This window comes from Haemaphysalis longicornis, unplaced genomic scaffold (genome assembly GCF_048455015.1).
Source record: "Haemaphysalis longicornis isolate Haplotype H1 unplaced genomic scaffold, Haemaphysalis longicornis Haplotype H1 scaffold_6, whole genome shotgun sequence".
Lineage (NCBI taxonomy): Eukaryota > Metazoa > Arthropoda > Arachnida > Ixodida > Ixodidae > Haemaphysalis > Haemaphysalis longicornis.
This window is the reverse complement of record NW_027526407.1, coordinates 66,879,016-66,900,639: the sequence shown is the minus strand read 5'-3', so window position 1 is coordinate 66,900,639 and position 21,624 is coordinate 66,879,016. Positions and strand designations below refer to the sequence as shown.

The 21,624-nt window shown below is 45.2% G+C and overlaps 1 protein-coding gene across 1 annotated transcript in view; it reads right to left on the bottom strand.

The window, feature by feature from the left end:
• Nucleotides 1-21,624, bottom strand: part of LOC144143065 (venom metalloproteinase BumaMPs1-like) — a 55,671-nt gene that overhangs the window by 12,748 nt on the left and 21,299 nt on the right. The window contains exons 4-11 of the mRNA XM_077674880.1: nt 11,398-11,536; nt 10,122-10,128; nt 5,982-6,126; nt 4,020-4,091; nt 3,828-3,955; nt 3,698-3,750; nt 2,949-3,057; nt 2,292-2,459 (exon numbers count right to left, since the gene is read on the bottom strand). Of these exons, the coding sequence (XP_077531006.1) occupies nt 2,292-2,459; nt 2,949-3,057; nt 3,698-3,750; nt 3,828-3,955; nt 4,020-4,091; nt 5,982-6,126; nt 10,122-10,128; nt 11,398-11,536 (821 nt within the window). The remainder of the gene's footprint in view (nt 1-2,291; nt 2,460-2,948; nt 3,058-3,697; nt 3,751-3,827; nt 3,956-4,019; nt 4,092-5,981; nt 6,127-10,121; nt 10,129-11,397; nt 11,537-21,624) is intronic.

Sequence of the window (21,624 nt, the reverse complement as noted above, 5' to 3'; positions counted from 1 at the left end):
AAAGGAAGGTATGTATTACCTAACCAGGGAGTAACATGGTACAGGTAATAAGAGTGTGCCATGAATTTGGAACACCAAGGGTCTATACAAACGTCCCACTAACGCCAATGCAACGATCCAACGTTTCTAATTTGCAGGGTAAAGGGCCTCAACAAATCATCAACTATACAAAATAAAGACAAAAATCAAAAGCAAAAAAGTCCGCAGATTCCAATAAAACAGTTGTGTCAGAAATGAAATTTCAGTCAATAATATTTTTCGAAAAATGAATATCTGATCAGATTAGTGCAAATTTCATAGGAAGAGACAGTATCTGCATGCTGATTTCCATATATTGCACAGAACGTATGCGCCCGCATTTGCGTTATTATTCGTGGTAAAGTGTAATTGAAAGTACAACTATCTCTCTGCGTTGCTTTAAACGGACCCTTAAGGCGTTACGCTGCTGAGCACGAGGTCGCGGGTTCGATTCCCGGCCGCGGCGGCCGCTTTTCTGATGGAGGCGAAAAGCAAAAACGCCCGTGTGCACGAGATTTCGGCGCACGTTAAAGATCCCCAGGTGGTCAAAATTAATCCGGAGCCCTCCACTACGGCGCGCCTCATCGCCTGCGTTGCGTCGGCGCGTTAAACCCTACAATCAATCAATTAAACCAACCCTGCAACACTCTTTGAGCAGTGCATGTAAACCTGCACGACGTTTAGATTACACTGCCAGGAATACCTGAGCCAAATATTACACGTGCACCTCATCGCATCGCATCGCACGTGAAGCGGTGAGCCCGCAAATCGATGTGAAAGACGTGGAAAAACCAACCGCTCTCTCTTCAGTTGTCCTCATTATGCAACCCCTGGCATGGCCTAAGGGACGTCACATAGGCCATGGCTGCCCGATCGGCTGTCACTGGTCAACTTCGCGGCTAGATTCTCCCATTTTCGTCGTCGTAATCGCTGTGTACGAACCTCTTCTATGCCTGAACCTGTAGGCACAGTTTTGCCGTTTCTTTTGTGTTTTGAGTGCGCGCGGAGTTTGAGTGATGAGCTCAATACTTCCCTTTCAATGGGACCACTCGGCGACAAACGTTTATTGCTTCAAAAACGCCCTACCAGCCTGAGCGCGCACTTGCGAGCAGGCACCCATGCCTGCTTTTTTGTGGCACCAGACCAGAAATAGGCCCCTCCGCATTGCGGAGAAAAGGAGAAAACTACCCGGCATGTGATATATCGAAGGCCGCCGAAGAGAACGCCGCGAGCCGCCCCCCTCCCCGGGAGAGAGCGCGCAGCTTTCGTCGCGTTGTCCGCGGTCGAGTTGAGAGGGAACGATTATGCGCGATTTCTCATCACGCGTAGTTTCGTTAATTGTGAACGGATTTTCATAATTCTTGCGGGAGGAGATTTCTGGGACAATAGACATTATCCCAAAATATATTAATAATAGTCGATGACAAGTGTTGCAGGGTCCCTTTAAGCTAATTTTAGGTACGACCATTTTAGACGATGGTGAATATGTTTTATGTTCACTAATATAAAGCGAGTTGCTAGTCTGTGTCAACCTATGGTTGTCATTTAGAGAGTACGTATCCTACACCCTACCCTGGCATTAAACCTTAGGCACAACAAAAAGGCCTATAAGCCAGGGGTTTTGCTGTAGATGACACATATACGTCTAAGACGAAGTTATGCAGTTTCACGGAAGAAGGGTTTTGGTGGGTGAAGACCCCTTGTGTATGTTATATTTTGTGAAACGCGAATTTTCATGCTCTGGGACTTATCTTCGGTTCTTGTTAGTGATTTTATGCGTGAATAAAAATGGTACTATTTTATAAGCCTCCGTTGCTGGCACAGTTTCATTAAAATTCAGGGACATTGATCATTTCGTAGTTTATTTATGTGTCCTCGCTAGACTGAAGTCGAACGAAATTTTCCGCTCCGCAAAATGAGGCAATCATTCCCACTCTATTTAGAATACCACAGAACACACTAAAGCGGTAATATTATTTACATGTATAAGAAAAGCGTTGGTCGGTCCCACGACACTCCCTTGAGGTGCACCAGTCGTAACTGGAGCTTACGCTGCTCAGACCTTAGGTAGGATGTAGGGGACAGTTGCTTCTTAAGCAAGTGTTAAAAACTCGTTCCCTGAATGTTTGTTCCAACAGCCTTGTGCATTATGATGTGTCTTTTTCATAAATCAATTAGCTTGGAGTTACCACACGGGCTGCTGTTATTTCTACTGTCTTGTCTAACGACCACGACTTCTTTCACACGTGATACAAGCGTAAAATATGTCTTACCTAACAACATATCGTATTTGCTCCATACTGCACGTAGAAAAACGATGGTGGTTGGGCCCGTTGTTGATGTAGCTCATAATATAGCCTGAACTCCAGAGGCAAGTTTTTGAGCCTGGATGACCCGGAACGTTTTGCACTGGTGGGCTTTCGTCGTGAGCTGAGCCAAGCCTTAAAGTAAAACACAAGAAAATCGGCATGATCGTGCGCGGAGCTTTTTCTACATTTGTTACAATAGGAGAGGAGCGGAGAAACATGAAAGGCGGGACAGTGAGGTTGACCCAGCGGGAGGCCTATTGACTACCCTACGCGCAAAAATAATTAAAGATTATCAACGAGAGCATACGAACACCGATCCCGAGCCCAGCCTCTTGCTGTAACAGCAGGGGTCAAACGTGTACCACTTAGCCCGTGCTTTCACAAACGCCTTCGGCGCAGAATAAACATTTTCCATCGGTTGAGAGTGGCAATTTCTTCCCAAGTTTCTACTGAAAATCTTTTAAGTGATTTATATTGATTACCAAACAGGCAAGAAATAAATTTAAGCGTTGAGCGATGTTTTAGAAAGTGACATATATATTTTAAGAACACGTCTTTCGAAACCAAGTGATGAATAGACACAAAAGCTCGAGAAGGCTACGTAAGGATTAATTGTCTTACACGTGGGCCGCTTCGTGTGTCAGCGTGTGCATTCCTGTGTGAAAGCCAGCTTTGTCTTCGCCAAGGGCCACGTTGAAGGTGGTGCACACGCCAGCAACGTATCCAATACCTGGATAGAGAGCACACACATAAACGTAGATGGAGCAGTGTCCAATTTTAGTCCATTTCTTGTAAGAATTTATGAAACAATTTTTAAGCTTAGCACCTAACCAGTTGCCGTGCAGCCACAGAGTCCATAAGAAAAGGGATGTAAAACTCAGATAAGGCTGCCGCGGTGGAACATTGGGTCACTACATCTTTTTCTGTAATCTGTGATAAAAAAGTTTTGAGCGTATTGCCTGGGTCATGCCAAGTGCTCTTCTGGTGCCCCTCAGCCTTTGAGCAGCAGAAGGCAATGGCAGACGACGAGATGGCTGCTTTTATAAGAATCGTATTTTTAATTCATAATATTAAAAAAAAAAACGTTTGTTCCTGTCAAATTCAGCGAATTTCTCCGCAGAACTGTTTGGCCTTTTGTTATTGTCACCGTGTAACTGCAAAGTTTTTAATTTATAAGCGTCTGCTTTTCGAATTAACAATATAGTTTGACACAACTACAACAGCCTATTCAATTCAGCACCTTTTTGGCGTCGCGCAGCGTTGCGTCCAAATGTAACCTAGGCCAGGTGCTACAACGCAAGAAAAAAAAAATATCTCCACACTCCGTCTGTGGTAAATTCAAAACAGATGCAGCAGATTTTCGTGCTCACCAAGCCCATTAGTGTTCATTCTTCCAGAATTATCCGTCATGTACACTTCTCGTCTATAGAAAAGAAAGTAAATCAGAACGATGAATTTATTTCTTTGTAGTTAAATTCGCATAAAAACCAGTCTCCTCACCCAGTCATTAGGTAAACAAAATCAGGGTAACCATGATCGTGTCTTTTGGTTTCAGCGTAGAGTTTAAAGTTGCCTAAAGTAGGCGAGTCGTGCATGTAGTTTCCATTTCCAGATTTATAGGTTTCACCCTACGTAGAGAAAGCGCGGTGTTACAATCAACCACATTAAGAAAGAGGGCGAGCGGATAGTTACCTTGTTTTGCTCAACACCAGTGAGGAGAAACATTATTTTCGGAGAGGTGATATCTGTGTATCTCAAGTTGACCTGCGGAGCAAAAGTGTCTCATTTGTTAGCTTTCCGGACCCCGCGTAGTGTAACCATTCACAAGAAGTCGATGGTGTAAATTCAATGGAAGCCTGGTAGGAAATGAAGCGAAGGTGTTGACAAAAACTTTGCTCTAGAAAGGCAACAGAGGACGTACAAGCAGGACAAGTTCTTTGGATACAGTGCAACTATATTTTCTTCACTAGAAAACCTAAGTGTGATGGGTCTTATTTCTTAGAATATTAACACTGTAAATGGCAACGCTATTTTTGGAGGCAAAATCAAAATAGCCCGTACCACTTGTCTTCCCATCGCCACAGTAGTTTGTCTTCCCATCGCCAAAACAGGCCCAAAACAACCGTCGCTAAAGCAGACGACAAAGCCGTACCGTCGACGCGCCCGCCTACGAGCAGGCACCTCCGCGCGGGGAACGCTGGGTAAATTCGCCGCGCAATCCACAGCGTGCTCCAAAAGTAAAACCCTCGGGACCGCCCACCGCCTCCGCCGCTTTGGGAATTTATTGTCCCGCACGCCGCAAAAGAACCGTTAACTGGTAGAGGCAGAAAGATTTGCTTAAAAAAAAAACTGCTTCAAAAGTCTGCTTTGGTGGGTGGGTTGACCGCTGTCCCGAGACTACCGGGGATCACGGCAGCTCATTCCGCGAGATTCTTCTGAGTCTGCAATTGCGAGCTGCCCAGCGCTTCCTCCCAGAGCTCGATGGTGGGGATTAAGGGAACGGGTCCTCAGGGCATGGCCGTATGAGTTGTGCGACAGTGCCCTTTGCGCGATATGCAGGGCGATTGGCGGACGTATATAGTATCTGGGAAATATGATTTGTGACGTATCTGAGTGTGTTCAGTTGCAGTGGGCGCCACAGATGTTTTCCAGCGTTAGTAAGAGCCGGATGTGCGGGTGGATACATTCGTGGAGCGAGGCGGTAAGGTTCTGTGATTTCTTTATAGCTTAATCGGCTCTGGGCGAACATTTTCCTTCGTCACAATGAACACGCCTATCTGCCCAGCGCGTAACGGTTAGAGCCACGAAGTGATGACGCCCGTGATTTAACAAGGGTGCCTTTAAAGGCAGTCTTCAGTATTTTTTGTTGTTGCAATGGTAACGTGCAGACATGCGTTTTGGCCACGGGAGGGTAGGACAACTTAAATTCAATGCATACTCTTTTAAATTTACTTTAAAGAAGGTGCTGTTCTGTCCCTTTCCTTGTCTCCGCTATTTTGTCCTGTAAAATGTTCAAACATCCCATGTTTACAAATGATTGCACCGTCTTTCAAGGTGTTTTTAAGTTTTCCGTCATGAGCCACCATTCTTTAAGCTTAAAACTTCTTCAGGTAAAAAATGACAATCTTTCTTGAAATTTCGAGTTTCGGTATATCCGTGTCTTTTTCTGCATTCGTAAAACAAAATATTGCTTAACTTCTTGATGTGTTCATGACTTTGATCTATTTGGCTGAAGTCTTGAAACTCATTTCAAATAAGTGTCCAACCGGTTTCGCTTTGTTAATATTTATGAAGGATAACTGCAATAAAATATAGTGCGAGGTTTGTCTTATAGGTACTATACTGCAACAAGTAAAAGCAAGTACTGTCCATAAATTAGTACCGTCAGTAGTTGAACTTTAGACGTTGCATAAAGCTTGGAGTTGTAGGAGGTTTCTAGATATCCCTAGGACCGTTTCGCTACGATAAACGCATAAATAGAATATGCTTGGTTTTGACGGGACATCTGGACGCTATAATAACACTAAGTTAGCTTGAGCGTCGACGAAATGGCATAACTTACAGAATCATCGTATTTCCGATGCTCGTTTTGATTATGTTACTTCAAATTGAATGTTACAAACCTGTCTCAAAGAGTGCGTAAAATATACTCACAGAGTTAACGGTGATAAGCAGATACACAAGCAGCTCCTGTGTCGAGTTAAAGTAACTGTAGTGTGCTGAATCGGTAACAATGAACATTTCTACTTCAAAGATACTCGGAACGGTTCGAGATCCATAGCTTCTTTCTTTCAAGACACTAGGATCTGGAACGTGACCAAATTAAATAGAACACTATTAGTGCAAAATCACGGCAATAATGACAACACAGCCCACTGTACAAAACGCCCCGAGAAAAGCGGGTCAGCGTGGATCGCTCTTCACAGACAGGCCAAACGCTGCCTGTGAAGAGCCGTTAATTCTTGAAACGAGGGGCTAGGAATAATGACGCTGTTTTTTACACGTCACCATAAAACCATTTTTGCACAGCAATAATATCAACGTACAATACCATGTGACCTCGTCTCTTGTGCAGTCCTTCTGTGACAGTACACTCAACACAATACCAACACTTAGATCAACACCTAGATCTCCCGTTGGATAAACTTATTTTATATAATATTGGAATGACCACCCATAGACTTGTTAGTGATAAGAGTGTGCTTTTTATAATCGGTAGAACTGATTTGACTAACCATAACATAACGTGATTTGCATTACAACATAATTTTTTACTCCCTAAAGTTAAAACAAACTAAGGTAATCAAACGGTTTCATTTGCCGCCATTAAATTATGTAATGACTTGCCTATTAATGCTAAAAAATTAGGTCACTCATTTTACAATCAATCAATTCTAAAATTTATCCTCGAAGACCCCCACTTTTCAGTTGATTAGTTCGCACGAATTTGATCTTTTGTTTATGCTCACTTTTTTTTCAATTTCTCACCATTTTTCTTTTGCCTCTTATGTCTTTGCACTTTCTTCTATAACTGAGACGAGTGCTCGCTTTGCGAACAAACTTATTTTTGTGTGAGTGTTGTGTCACGGGCCTTGACGGCAATAATCTTCGTATTAATTCTTTTAGATGCAAAGCATCTGATTCACTCGCCTTGTCCATCCGGCGTCGTCATCGTCGTCGGCGTTGTCCGCCCCTCCCCCAATCTCCTCACCGCGCCAGGTGCGCTCTCCGCCGCTCCCCCCCTCTCCTCTCCGATAGCGAACACTCTCTCGCGAGGGGCATTGGATTGGATTCGACTGGATTGGCTTATATTGGATTGGATTGGATTGGCTTGGCTTGACTTGGCTTGACTTGGCTTGTCTTGGCTTGGCTTGGCTTGGATTGGATTGGATTTGGATTGGATTGGATTAAAGTGAATTGTGTTGGATTGTGTTGCGTCATAGCTGCGGCACGTTGCGTCATAGCCGCGGCAGACGCGCTGGGACCGGCGCATGTGCAGTACTCTCTCTTCCGCGGTTTCCTCTCCTTCGGGCGCGCTGCGCATATAACCGGTGTGCCGTTCTCCGGCGAAGCAACATCCACGCTTGGCTCAAACACCTAGAGTCCACGCCGCTTTACAAGTACGCCAACGTCGTCATCAACTGGGACCGGCTTACGCAGTCCCCTCAACGTTATGCGCGCTATAGAACGCGGTCCCTTCGCCGCTCCACCTATGCGTCGCATCTACACAGGGGTTCCCCCGAGGGGAGGTGGTAGTAAGTTCCTTCTGCTGTGATTGCTAGAAGTATATATTGTATTGCTGTTCATTTACAAGAGGTCCCACCCCAGTGCCGCACTTAGGGACCTCTTTCTGTAATATCAATCCCCATGCACTGACCCTTGTTTTCGGTTACAATAAACTAAACTGAACTGAACTGGATAGCACAACTAAAATATTTTCATTTTTTATACACTATATCCTCATGTTGCTCTGCCTGTCCGTCTGTCTGTCTGTGTGTCGCCCAAATATGTAAGGAGTTCTACTGGTAGATTTTCCCGCCAGCTGGCCACTGACTCTCTGGCATTTTCCGTTTGGCCGGTTAACTACGGTGGTGAATAACATTAATAACATCACCGGTAGGCCACGTCACGGACTGGCGTGTCACCGTCCTTGAACCCAAGACCAACAAAATACGATGAACCTACGGCTAGTCACGTGAACTATGGAATCGGGCGGCAGCTGCATAGGAAGAAGGCAGGGGATGGAGGAAAAGTGAGACGGAGGTTGAAGGAAAGGAGTGAGGGAGAAGATGGGTGTAGCGGAAAAGAGAAGGATGAAGAAGAATGGGATGAAAAGAAGAGGCGAGCAAGCAGGGAAGGCTAGGAAGAGAAGTTCAGCAGGAGGAGGAGTGGAAGATTTCGGGGAATGGTTAAGAAGCAGGAAGTGTTGCAAATAGAATGAAAACGGCGAAAAAGAGGGAAATAATATGAAAGCAGGGAAGAGAAGTAGAAAAGGCGGAATAGATTGCAAATTGCGAGAAAGGGAAGCAGTAATAGTGCGAGAAGAAGGGGTGAGGGAGGAGAGAATCTTGGGAGTAGGACATGAGGGGAGGGGGAGAGGGTTAGGGGAACAAGGTGAAAAAGCAGACAAGAAAGCTGGGAAAGGTGAAAGAGGGAAGGAGACTGGCAGGGAATAAAATCAGGGCTTTAAGGTCTGATGGGAAGGCAAGCAGGGTAGCGCAAAATGGAGCAGTTTTAGAGACGGATGTACAGGACGATGGGCGTTCACTTGCAGGGAGAGAACGCTATCGTATTTCGGCGCCATCTGTAGCGAAAGAAGCAAATACGCCGTCAATTTTGTTTCCATAGAGTGGCTGCAGAACCAAGCAATCACAGGTAGCACATAACAATTGCAAAAATGCCTATGCTTTCCCAACATTGCATGACGCTGTTAATAATATGATAACCGCTGAAATAAAAAAGCGCTGTCATCCTAAGCAACTACATTGATTGATTAGGTCACGGCTAATTTATGTATTTATAATTAAACTACAAAATATTTCAGTATCATATTCTGGTCATCTTAGGAAGGAATATTGCAGGAATGTGAGTTCTGTGAGAGCAGAGCAAACTTTTACGGTGTCCGTTATCCTCTATTTTGTTTAGAAATAAATACATGAGTGACAGATCTGGTATGCAAGAGCACTCTTGCATAATATCTTCTCCAGGAATTTGGCAAAGTTTCTGGGTGATATAATTTTCGGGGAAGCTATTCTGGGTGAAAGCATACCTAAGAATCTCCCTACCTCAGCCGCCCCAGGGCCTAAACCCACAGCCCCTTTGCGACAATCTCAGAATTTTTATTTTTTGTCTTTTACATGTATGCGATGTGCTTTCAGCTCGTGGGAGGTGCTCCTCAAGCGAAAAGTGGTTTTGGCACGTCTGCACATGTAACTAGTATGGTTGATTAACAGCGTCATAATTGTAATTCTTAGTACTAATAATATTTTAGTGTACTAATATTATTATCAGTACAATTCGGAGGAGTAGTAGATGGGCAGCAAAACACCATTAATTCAGATTTTACTGGACCGGACATAATGTCTGAATTAACCTAGTGTCCGAATTATGGCGCGTACTCTCATAATAACTTAAAAAATGCTTTCAGCATCACCAAACCTTGATATTTTTAAAAAGTCAGTGATTGTCGTTTGCTTCGCGGCGCCTTCAATATGCAGCGCCTTCAATATTTTTACCTTCGCTGCCAGACCCCTGTTTCTTTCTTCGTCCTCTTTGCTGGCGTGGTAAAACCATCGCAGCGTCACTTGTACGTGTGTGACACGCGCGCACACGATGTGAAGAAAAGACAAACCCGTGGTCGCCGTCGGTTCGGCTAGACTGATGGCCGCAGCCACGTGCATTATGCCTTACTTTGTTCTGAACCAGTGCCATGCGCTTTTTGTGGCCCTGAGATGTGCACAAATTCATTCGTACCCAGTTTCGGTCTCGAAGTTTTTCAGGTGCGCGTTTGATTTCTGCCGTGAATCCGAATTAGCGGAAATGCGGCCGCGTCTGAATGCGCTGCTGTTCCTCTATCGGAACTCGGTGGGAGTCCGAATTAACCGAATTGCACCAACCGCGGTGGCTCAGTGGCTAAGGCGTTGTGCTGCTGAGCACGACGTCGTGGGTTCGATTCTCGGCCGCGGCGGCTGCTTTTCTGATGGAGGTGAAAAACAAAAACGCCCGTGTGTACGAGATTTAGGCGCACGATAAAGGTCCCCAGGTGGCCAAAATTAATCCGGAGCCCTCAACTACGGCGCGCCTAGTTGCTTGCGTTGCGTTGGCGCGTTAAACCCTAAAATCAATCAATTAAATCGAATTGCGGCCGAATCTGTCGGAATTAATGAGAGTTTTTAGCCGTAGAACAGTGCGGAACTTGGAATGGACAAGGCGCCGCATGCGAATTACCCGAAATTCCTAATTAACTGACGCCGAATTATCAGGGATTGACTGTACTTGGTCGACAGTTGGCTCACATAGCCTCCTGTGCAATCTTTTTGCGTCGGTGTCCTACTTGCGTGTACAGAGGGGCACCACCACTACGATTGTTGGAGATTTTAGCATACAAGAATATCTGCTTTATGGATTGTGACGTGAGCATACCCACATCAATTCATTCATACATGATTGATAATGAACGCACTTATGGGTTGTATATGCTAAAGGGCTATCGCCTATGTTACACGCAAGACGTGAATAGCTTCTCGGTGAATTTTAGTATTACTAATACTGCATTACGAATAATATCCCCATCTTTATGCCAACTTTGTCAAGTACTGGAATTGGTAATAGGGCAGACCTTGACAGCGCAGCTCTTAAGCTCCCGCTCCTGTGGTTTCGTGCTGCCGTTGTCCTCGTTGTAATCGAGCGAACGAAGAGGACACCGAAGATAGATAAGGTAGAGTGAGCACAGGACCGAAGGAGGAAAGTATGGCAAAAGCGTGAGGACGATGACGGTAGGCCGAGGCCGCGCGAGTCATTTTTGTTGGCGCCGACACGCTGTCAGAAAATACCAGAATAACGGGCGCCGTTGTGCGTTCGCATGTTACGCGAACACTTCACCAGACGCAGCAGCTATGCACCGTCACCGACAAGACTTCAGTCTGTGATGCGCTGAAATTTCGCGTGAGGAAGTATCGTAATCGTTATCCAATTTCTTTCTTGGCTTTCCTTCCTTCTGTGGTTATTATACCGCCTGTTATTAGTGTCGGGATTACACATTTTGTCTTGTATGGCGTTCCAAGTAAGGTTGAGGTGCCACCGAGTAGTTTAATCCCACCGAACGAGGTGGGCCACACATTTATATAACAGCTAATTAAATTCCTTATCTCAATAAATCAGTCAGTCAAATAACCCTTATATAAGCTAATACACCCTAATAACGAATGACTTCAGCAGCTCTGAATTTCTCTGTTCATTTCAGTGGCGCCTTTCAAGTAAGCTTTCAATGGAACCCCCCGTTCATGGAAAGAGATGCTAGTAGGATTACGTATGCTAAATTTATGCTTTGAAAATCCGGCGACAACGTTACCTATTTTGTTTGGTAGAATCGCGTTGTCAAGCATTTCCTGGTTCTCGATTGTGTAAACCAAGTGCGGAACAAGGCCATCATCCGACCTTTGTGTTGTTTGCATGGGTTTAATTCTCTGTTGTGCTCCAAGGACACCTTCCTAGAAAGAAAATAAAAGATAGTTTGGAACAAAAAGTTGAGTACCAAAGTCACAAAGGCGTTGCTGTTTTTAAGGTAAGTCACATGTACACTTTATACAGCCAGGAGTGGGAAGTACATCGCAACAGAAACCTGTAGTGGTGGCATCACCATCTGCATTCAGCGCCACAATCATCGCCATAAGCAAACGGCACAAGCATTATCAGGCAAGCCTGGGACGCGGCTTGTCATCGCCGCTCCCAGTTCTGGCCGGATGTATGCGCCAGAAATAAATCTAGGGGGCCGCACCCTCTCCTCCGAGTCAACAGTTTTTATCCTACAAACACTTCAATGGCCAAGTTAAGAATTCAACACACGTCCACTGGGGCCGCTGCGTGTGTTTAGTGCAGGGTACAAGTAAAACCTAAAAACCAACCATACTTACACGAAGCGCAGCCTTCTGACTCTAACGATCGAGAAGAAACTGGTGATTTCCAACGTTGTTGCAGATTTTTACAGCGTCCTAAAACACCATACATCACACTTCACTGTACGCAAATGGTGTTGACTCTGGACCATGCTTTCACGTGTTTTTTGTTATTGAGACTTACCGCGGAATACGTTAGTTCGTTTTTAAAGCAGAGAAATTGGCACAACTTGCGCTCAGTTTTACTTATCAGCAACAAACCGGACGTAGTGTCCAAACTGGCGCTTTTAGACAATTCTTTTTAGTTCCAAATTGTGGTGGTTTTTATTTAAATTGTTGGTTATGATTTCATGGTGTGATAATATGAGGGGTAGTGCCTGGGAAACAGCTGTCAAGGTATCCCTGGAAATGTACGGCGAAGCCAACCCGCAGCTGGTACAATATTACCCTTTGTCACACTTTGGTGTTGATTGTTCCGAAATATATTGCGATGGCACCGAACCAAGCATCGTATGTCCTGAGCCTTTCGAAGCAGGAACACCTTCGTTACTACCAGGAGGTGGCTTCAACGTCACCACTTCCTTAGTGCTGATATTTTGACGGAGTCACTATCAACATCAACGCCAACGTCTCTGATGAGCGTAAAATAGCGCACATCCAGACCAGCATTCATTAGTCTGCGAACTGCTCAGATGTGCCACAACGCTAAATATCAGTGCTGTACTTCCGCTAGTGCATACTTACGAAGCTTTATAAGCAAATGAAAATAGCCGATGTGTTTCTATTGCTCCTGCCGAGGTTCCAGCGCTTGTCTTCATCGTTCTGCCTGTGAGTCGATATTAACCAATTGCTAAGGCTACACACTGTTGACGCTGAACAAAACCCTCGCCCCACAACTCGAAGTGCGGCCAGTCAAACCAATTCTGAAATGTACGAACTTCATCCCAAATTAGAAACTGTCGAGGCGCCAGACATTTCTTAATTAAAAACTGATGACTACCCGACAGCCCTCTCAGTAGCTGTCGCAGAAGACAGGAAGAATTATTAAACGGTGTGCAATGCTTGTTCCCTCCCGAAAATCAATCAGAAGGGGCAAACATATGGCCACTACAATAAAAAACTTCCACCTCCCCTCGCGGGAACCCTTGTGTAGATGCGACGCATAGGCGGAGCGAAGAAGGGACCGCGTTCTATAGCGCGCATAACGTTGAGGGGACTGCGTAAGCCGGTCCCAGTCGATGACGGCATTGGCGTATGTGTAAAGCGGCGTGGACTCCAGGTGTTTGAGCCAAGCGTGGATGTTGCTTCGCCGGAGAACGGCACACCGGTTATATGCGCAGCGCGCCCGAAGGAGAGGAAACCGCGGAAGAGAGAGTACTGCACATGCGCCGGCCCCAGCGCGTCTGCCGCGGCTATGACGCAACGTGCCGCGGCTAAGACGCAACACAATCCAACACAATCCACTTCAATCAAATCCAATCCAAATCCAATCCAATCCAATTCAAGCCAAGCCAAGCCAAGCCAAGCCAAGCCAAGCCAATCCAATGCAATACAATACAAGCCAATCCAATCCAATCCAATGCACCTCGCGAGAGAGTGTTCGCTATCGGAGAGGAGAGGGGGTGAGCGGCGGAGAGCGCAGCTGGCGCGGCGAGGAGAATGGGGGGGGGGGGGGGGGGGTGGACAACGCCGCTGCCGACGACGACGCCGGAGGGACAAGGCGAGTGAATCAGATGCTCTGCATCTGAAATAACTTAGGCAATGCTCAAGATTTATTTTAATATTGATGATGCCGCACAATAGCCACGCCGTTGCAAGTTGTCTTCCTACGTCACTGAAGGGGAGAAATAACATAAATGCATCGCAGGGATAATGCTGTCTCTGGAAATTCTACACTACATTTGTACGGGACCACCGGCCGAAGAAAATAAACGGCCATAACCCATCATCTCGGTAAATTATCCCCAGGTACAGTTTCCTCTTTATTGCCAAAATAATTTTTAAGGACACGGAAAACTGGACAATATAACGCCATAATCATAAGGGCAATTGTATTAGCATCGAAAAATCTTGCGCTTTATTCGCTCTGTCCTGTGCTAACTCACTCGTTTTGCTCGTAAAAACATTGCGATTTTGAAACTGTGTTACAAAACTGTAGCAAGTTGGGCGAGTGCTAAATACATCATGAACGGCAAAAATAACAGGAGAAAGCGCCGACATGATAAACAAGTTGTGGCTGCGGTGTTAAATATGCCAACCTCTATGCTGCGTGTGGGACGGATGTTGCATATAGTATTGCCCTGTCATGTGGGCGAACGTCTGTGGGCCCAGCGGGTCGCTGCCTGAAGTACGTTTACGTGAGCATGATTTATCATTGAAATGCCTGCATAGTTCCCATTTGTCATCACACTGTAATAAATCTGACTGCTTGACGATTCTACGAGGCGCAGACATTTTGTTCAAACATGGATGGCAAATCACACGTGAAGTAGTAGAAGCTTTCCATACTGCGGACAGAGATGACATGCGCGTAAGCCAAGAGAGTGTGTTGCTTCATTCAAAAGGTTGCATATCTGCGGGGGTCGTGATTGGTTTTTGGCGCGTGTATTACTTCGCTTTCTCTCGATGTCGCTGTTTTTAGCCCATCTCTGCGCAGTTTTTTTCGCATTTTTTGCAATATCGTTTGTTGTGTTGTGATTTCCTTGTGTTTAAATATTTCCTTTTCCCGTATTAAAATTCAGAAGGAAGACGAGCGGCTGCCCTTTGTGTTTTACACTCTTTTATCGGAAAATTTGGTGTCGTAAACAAAAATCCCAGGCGGGTCCCAGCCGTACCCACCTAAGACGCCGAGCGCTCGCGTCAGACTAATCAGGCATACAGCATAGAGCTCACTATTCGGTTAAAAAACACAAAACAAGCGTCGAAGTCATGTGATGGATGATAATGCGCCTGTGAACAATGGGAAACCCCTTACAATTTGTTCCTGGTAAAGATTAGGTTTTGCAGCTGCTCTTGAAAAAGGGGTCGATGTCGTTTGGGGGCGAGCTCATACGTCATGCTTTGCTGCCAGAGAAGCCGAGCGCAAGAGACAAGCCCGCCTAGATGACGAGGAACATTTCATAACCTCTCCCATCAGCATGTGTGTAGTGGTTAACCACAGCCTCGCTGGACACCCACTTTCGCATGGCGGGATGGCGGCCATTTTTCTTCTCTGCGCCTCCGAGTCTTATACGCTGGTTCCGTTCACAATGGGCTACAAAAGCCTAGCAATTGAATCGATGATGTATTATTGTGACCTCACTTATGAAGAAGGTAAAGAAGGCTTAGCAGGTCCACAATACTGCAGTACCATTCTCTCTTGTACCATGTATGTGCTACACCAAACATTGCGCCACAATATACAAACCCTTGTCTTAATTACAACTCATTTTTGCCATTGAGACCACCATTCGGAGCTCAATACCAAAGCACAAGGCACTTACGCACTTAACCCTGCCATATTAAAAGACAGCCATACTTTTTAGACTTGGCCCTCATCATCTATTGCAAGGTTCAACATGTTCCGCGCATGCCCCACTTTTATGTCAATGTACACGAGCGTTTACTACAACGAGGACGGGGGTTGTGGTAAAACAGACCTGTAATCGTTGAAGCAAAATTGAAATTTACAGCTGCTCTGGCTACCTTGCGAACCACCACAATGTGTTATCTCCAACGCGTGTTAACAGATAACGCGGACGCAATATTTCGGCCGGTAATAAAATAACATTCTAATCCACCTGCATACAAAGTAACTGCACGCTGATGTTACACATTTTGGGGATTTAAGTTACCCAAAAGAAACTGGACTTTCAGCAGGCCCTCGGACTTCAGGACATATTATATTCGTTTATTGGTTTGAAAATAACGTGCCCCTTAAGGTGATCCCAGAGGCTACAAATAAACCACAGGTACAGCTTACATGTTAGAGCTCAAACTTATGTCTGACGGCTGAAGCCTCCCATCTCGCCACAACAGTAAAGATCGCTTCTGTGGCAACCGACGGATGCGGATACCCCAGGCAGCACCGACGCCCGTACGCGGAGGCTAATTACTCCACTGCTCGCCGAATTAATACAACAATTAAGTGGACACGATGAGCGGCCCGCAAGCTTAACGTGACGGAGACTGGGACAGGAACAAGGTACAGACAGTGTGCTAGCCGGTACTCAGGTACACGGATGCAGAAAACCCTTTTTCCTTTGATGGGTGGTTGTCCGCCCTGGTAGCCACAGTCGGCTGTCAGTATCTTGTAGGCACAAGTCTTTCAACTTTTTTCTTCAAAAATTGAAATGCTTAAGCACAGACAGTCCAGAAAATGTAAAGATTAGGTGGCTGAAAGCTGCAAAAACAAATACCACTGCTCTACGTCTATCGAATATCCTAGAAAACAGAAAATTGGACAGAATTTTGCTATTTCTTTTTCTGTTCATTGTTTGCGCACGTAAATTGCGTGCGTATTGGTGCGCGCTGTTGCTTGTGCATTGCGTGTTTGCGTGCGCACTGTTGCGTGCTCAAGGCGCACAGCGGCTACGGGCCAACATCGTTTCTGTAGTAGCAACAAACCCAATCTCTAGCTATTTTAACAAGGCGCAAAAGCAGAAATTAGCGTATGCATCTGGCGGGACGAGCAATCCAAGCATTTTTTCGCTATGTGCTGGCGATTATTGAAGATTTTGATAGTGCTTTCAGGCATAAAAGAAAGCGTTTATCGGGAGCGTTTCAGTGTACCTTGAACGAGCTGAACTATGGTAAGGTGATTTATCCACTGTTTGATTACATTCAACGTTTGAAAGCAAGCCCTGGAAATATTGATTTGGGTTATGGCGTGAATATTTGCGAGAACCTAATGAATGGGCAGAATATTTTATTCCGAAGGTTATCGCATAATATTGAGAAAACATCTCACCGCGATATACCAACGCAAAACAAAGCTAATCAGTCGGAAGGAAGGGCCTTTAAAAAACGCAAATGAAAAGAACCAAGCGAACATTTGGCAGGCTTACTAAGGCGCGGTGAAGCCGATGAATAAGCTTGTTCGCCCTGGTAAAAAAAAAAAAAACCTTTTCTGTACAATGTACTACCTAACAGGCTCAAACATGATCGAAGCGGTTTTGGAAGACCATACATCCATCAATTCCTGCCCTGATTACCGTATCTAACAGCTCACCCAGGAAGCTGTGTGATAGCAAACCTGCTAACATATTTAAACAATGCCTTCCAAAGAGGCTTTGTACAAAGATGAAACAATCATTTCTGTACCACTAACGCAGCAGGTAATAAAAAGGCCGCACCATCAATAACGACGACGGAAACTACAATCATCGGCACTATTCAACGGAAGGGAGCTTTCATCGGTAGCAGGTCTTGGCAGTATTACTAGCGCTGTGACGGAAAGCACAAGAAATGAAGGAGCACCATGCTGGTTTTGCACAATTTTTTTCTTGAGGTGACGCGCTCATTGGATGAAAAATTGATGAAATCCCTGTGGTCTTAAAATCGAGCTGCAGAGCATTAGTGCATAATTATCGACCCATATTACCAACGAGCGCGTTCACCAAAATAATGCATGACATTTTCTTCCGAACATCATCAATCACCCTCAATTATTCTCCTGGATTTGCGGTGGCCTAATTAGCTGCGTTCTCTCATGACCTCCACGCTCACCTTCAGACTTACGCGCGGAAACATAAAGTATATATTGCAAGAAAGAGCTTAACAAGATGTATGGACAAGCTGTCATTATTCTGAATCGGGTTCAAACCTGTCATTTCTGACCAGCTAGTCCGTCATTAGAGACATTTCACGCCAGGTAACAATTTGTCATCTGGCATACACATTTCTGGATGTCGCAAGCACATTACTAGGCCCTGTCCTCCTGAAGCGAATTCAAGTGATCTCGGGGGCAATATTATTAGAAGTATCGGTATATTTCCACGTGGGATTTTTTTAAATACAAACAACAAAAGGCCCAATGATCCGATGAAAATACAACCATTCTCTTAGTGTTACAAAACTGGGCCATAGATTGAAATGTCACCAATTGCAAAATAATGCATGTCCATTAGCCCAGATAACCACTAACATAGCTGTTCACAGTCGCTTTTCACAGCCGCTAAAGATACAACTTGTTCCACCCACAACGACCGCACTATATTGCCAGCATATTCAGATAATGTGAATACTCCGAATTTTCACCATCCACAAGTGTTGCATTACTAAACAAATGGGGAAATCTACGCCTGCTTAGCTCCGGCGAAAAACTTGACGAAATTCTCTTGCTCTGCAGATGTTAACACTCATTATCACGCGGCAACTTTTCCAGGTGTACTAATAACAGAACAATCTAGAGTTCACATTCGTTGCCTGCAAGCACCACATTGGTGAACTCAGCCTTGATGAACAATGAAAATTGGGGAATAACCTTCGTGAAAACCTTGTGCTGATAGCAGGCCCGGAAAACTTGAAGTAAACACTGGATGCCATTAGTTTATTTCAGCCTATGAAAAACTGCTCCCGCACTCCTCGTGCTTGTGTATTCTCATTTAATAATTCATTTGATGGTGTGTGTGGTAATCAGTCAACAACTGACAACAAATTTCAGACATTGTTGTATTTGTTTTGCTTTGCTTCAGGGTGACTCGAATGTTTTCTGGTATACCCACCCAATGCCCACTCCTAGTGTCACTAGATAAGATACAGAGTATCGTCACCGAGGAACGCAGGTAAGCAAAGGCGACCATTTTCTTCTTTATGAGTGCTGCCCGATTGCCGCTTCTGGCGCCTCACAGCTAACCTAGGTGAGGTCATTTGTAAACAACACTTCTGAAGACGCAGCAACACGACGTCTTCGGACAAACGTCTTCAGTTGAAATGCTGCTACACGCGTTATCTTTGATTCGCACTCCGAACGACGCCAGTCGCGCCCAGCCGCAGAGTAGGAGGACAAGCTGAGACTACCACAGTTGATCGAGAGAAAACAAATAAACAACAAAATGGCGGCGCCCATGAATCGTCGCAGTGTAAACAAGTGCTACGTGATGCGAACTGACCAATGATCACGGCGGCGGCATGGATGAGTAGCAGAAAAGAGTGTCGATACTCTTTTATAGTGACGCTACCCGCTCCCCTCGCGGCCCTTGAAGTAACCAATAAAGTATTTATACTTCATAATTCTTGCCACACCGTGTTTACGTTATAACCAACATTGCAGTTAGGCCACAGCCACCACTGTATTTACAGACTTGCGACTTCCGAAAGTCTTCATTTAGACAGCGCAATCATCAGAAGGGTTCATGTTTTTTGTTATCACGTTGGTGAAGCTTGGCCCACCGAACTCATGCCATTTTGTTGGGAGGGTGCTCACGCCGGTTAATATTAACTTGAATTTACATAAAATGCTTGGGGGAAGTTGTAGCACGGAACACGGCTCACTTGCATGGCAATAATCTTGATTTAAAAATAAAATTGTTGTGTACGCCTATGCAAGAAACAGACTGCCGCTCTAGTGGCGCTACATCTCCTGCGCTTGCGAGCAAGACGTTTCGAATATACAGCACGGGCGCCTGCCGGCTTGGCGTTGTTCAGGCGGACGCTTTCCCCACTCACCTCGCCTGGCGATCACTGCCATCCCATGTTCTTGTCACTCGCGCGAACCTAGCGGGAAATGAACACTCTTTTACCGGCACCCATGTCGATCGTCAGCGTCCGGACTACCCAGGCGTGAAATAACAGAAGCAGCTCCACAAAATGTGACCAGAAGTTTGGATTTCACGAGCATTACATGAAAAAGTGACTTCTATGAAGGTGTTTCTTGTTTTCAATTTCTTTTGAACACAGGGTCGCACAGTGACGTCGGTAGTTTCACCCGTTAATGTTGTTGACCGCCAAAATAGGCTCCTTAAGCAAGGCCGCACCATGGTACGCGCTGCGATAGTTTTGTAGTCGGTATCTTGCACTCGGTGTCTTTTGCTGCCGCATAAAGTGTACGCTGCCAAGCCTTCAGTCACTGCTTCGGTGCTACGATAATACGAGAGCTTCATTGCTGTCCAGTTGGTTTGCCGATTTGAACATCTTGGACAAAGAAAACTTCTGACTCGGTTATTGCACCCAATAATTAAGTGGGCGTTCAAGGAGATAATATAGGGTAGAAAAGGCTGAATCGTTAGACCCCTTTGGACCTTTAAAATACGCAAGTTACGACACACGGGAGATTAATTGAGAAAAGAGTGGAAAACACACTTTCAAGAAAATAAAGCAGCCCCAGCGTGGTGCTCGAGCTTAAAGTTAGCTAGATGACTTTTTTATTTCCTTCGAAGGATAAGTAGGACAACAGGGCAAAGGAAAAGATAAGACGAAGTGAGGTAATTTCGCTTAAAGAACCCAGCATAAAAAGTTTTGAACTTCGTCAAACAGTCCAACAATGTCAAGGCCGGTCTATATAGCTGCGATATCCTTAAACCCACATGGCGTGAATTGAATATGTGTGAACTGCATGTCTTTTTTATCCGAAATTATTTCAATGGTGAACTGCTTCATACGTTAACCCAACTCATCGGGCACGGGAAACGGTTCCGGAAAGAAGGTGTGAATCGGATCACCCGAATTTAAAATACGTAACGTATATATAGCTGAACTTGACCTCTAAACTCCCTCTTGGGTTAAGCAGTAACGTTTTTTAACCGCTGGTAGAGCAAACGAGCACCGACTGCAGAAACTAACTGATGTTCAATTGATGTTCCGGGAATAAGTACCCCTCAAACTAAGCAGCTTTCCGAGTTAGGAGTTTCTAGATTCCTAGCGGGCTTCTGTATCAGCTTTTTCTGGTCCCCAAACGAACCGAAGCACTACGGCCAGCAGGCATTAAAACGCGACCATGCCCTACGCGGGTTTTTCCTTCGAAAGAACAACGGGAAGCCGGAAGTTGAAGATAAGAGCAGGAAGATGGGGCAAGGCTATGTTCACAGGGCTTTTTTGGAATGATGGGTGGCTGCTTGTAGATATAATCCTACACTCCGAAGAACCGGAGTATAGATAACACGTTGTCACGTAGCCAAGGACGACGTAGGTTTCTTCAGTCAACAAAGTTTATTGAAGCCAATTTGCGCTCTACTAAGTACTGGAAGAATACACAAGCGGGGAAGGAGGAGTCAAAAACGTGGCGCGCACAAACGAGGGTCGGCGAATCGAATGCCGTGGCGTTTTTCCTGCGAGCATTTATCTTTCCGCGTGACTGTTTCTGGAAGCTTCGAATTACATCACGAAAAGAGGTGATCAAAGAAGGTTATTCTAGTCTTGTGACGACAGGGTGAAACACTGTCCCTATGAAATAACATAGCCAGTCTGGCACAGAAAAGAAAGAGAAGGGAACATGAGCTTCGCTTCCAAGAAAGATAAGACAGCCATAGGTGAACAAAACAGGAGGAACGGTTTGCGGCAATATAGAGTCTGCTTGTTGCTTAACATGCGATTGGCTTTGTTGTCGAATATAGTGTGTACTAGTGTCGCTAGATAAGGTTACAGAGTATCGGCACTCTTTTTTTCCTATTGTTCCGTGCTGCCGCCGTGATCATTGGTCAGTTCACATCACGTGAAATTTATTTACACTACGAGGGCTCATGGGCACCGCCATTTCGTTGTTTCTA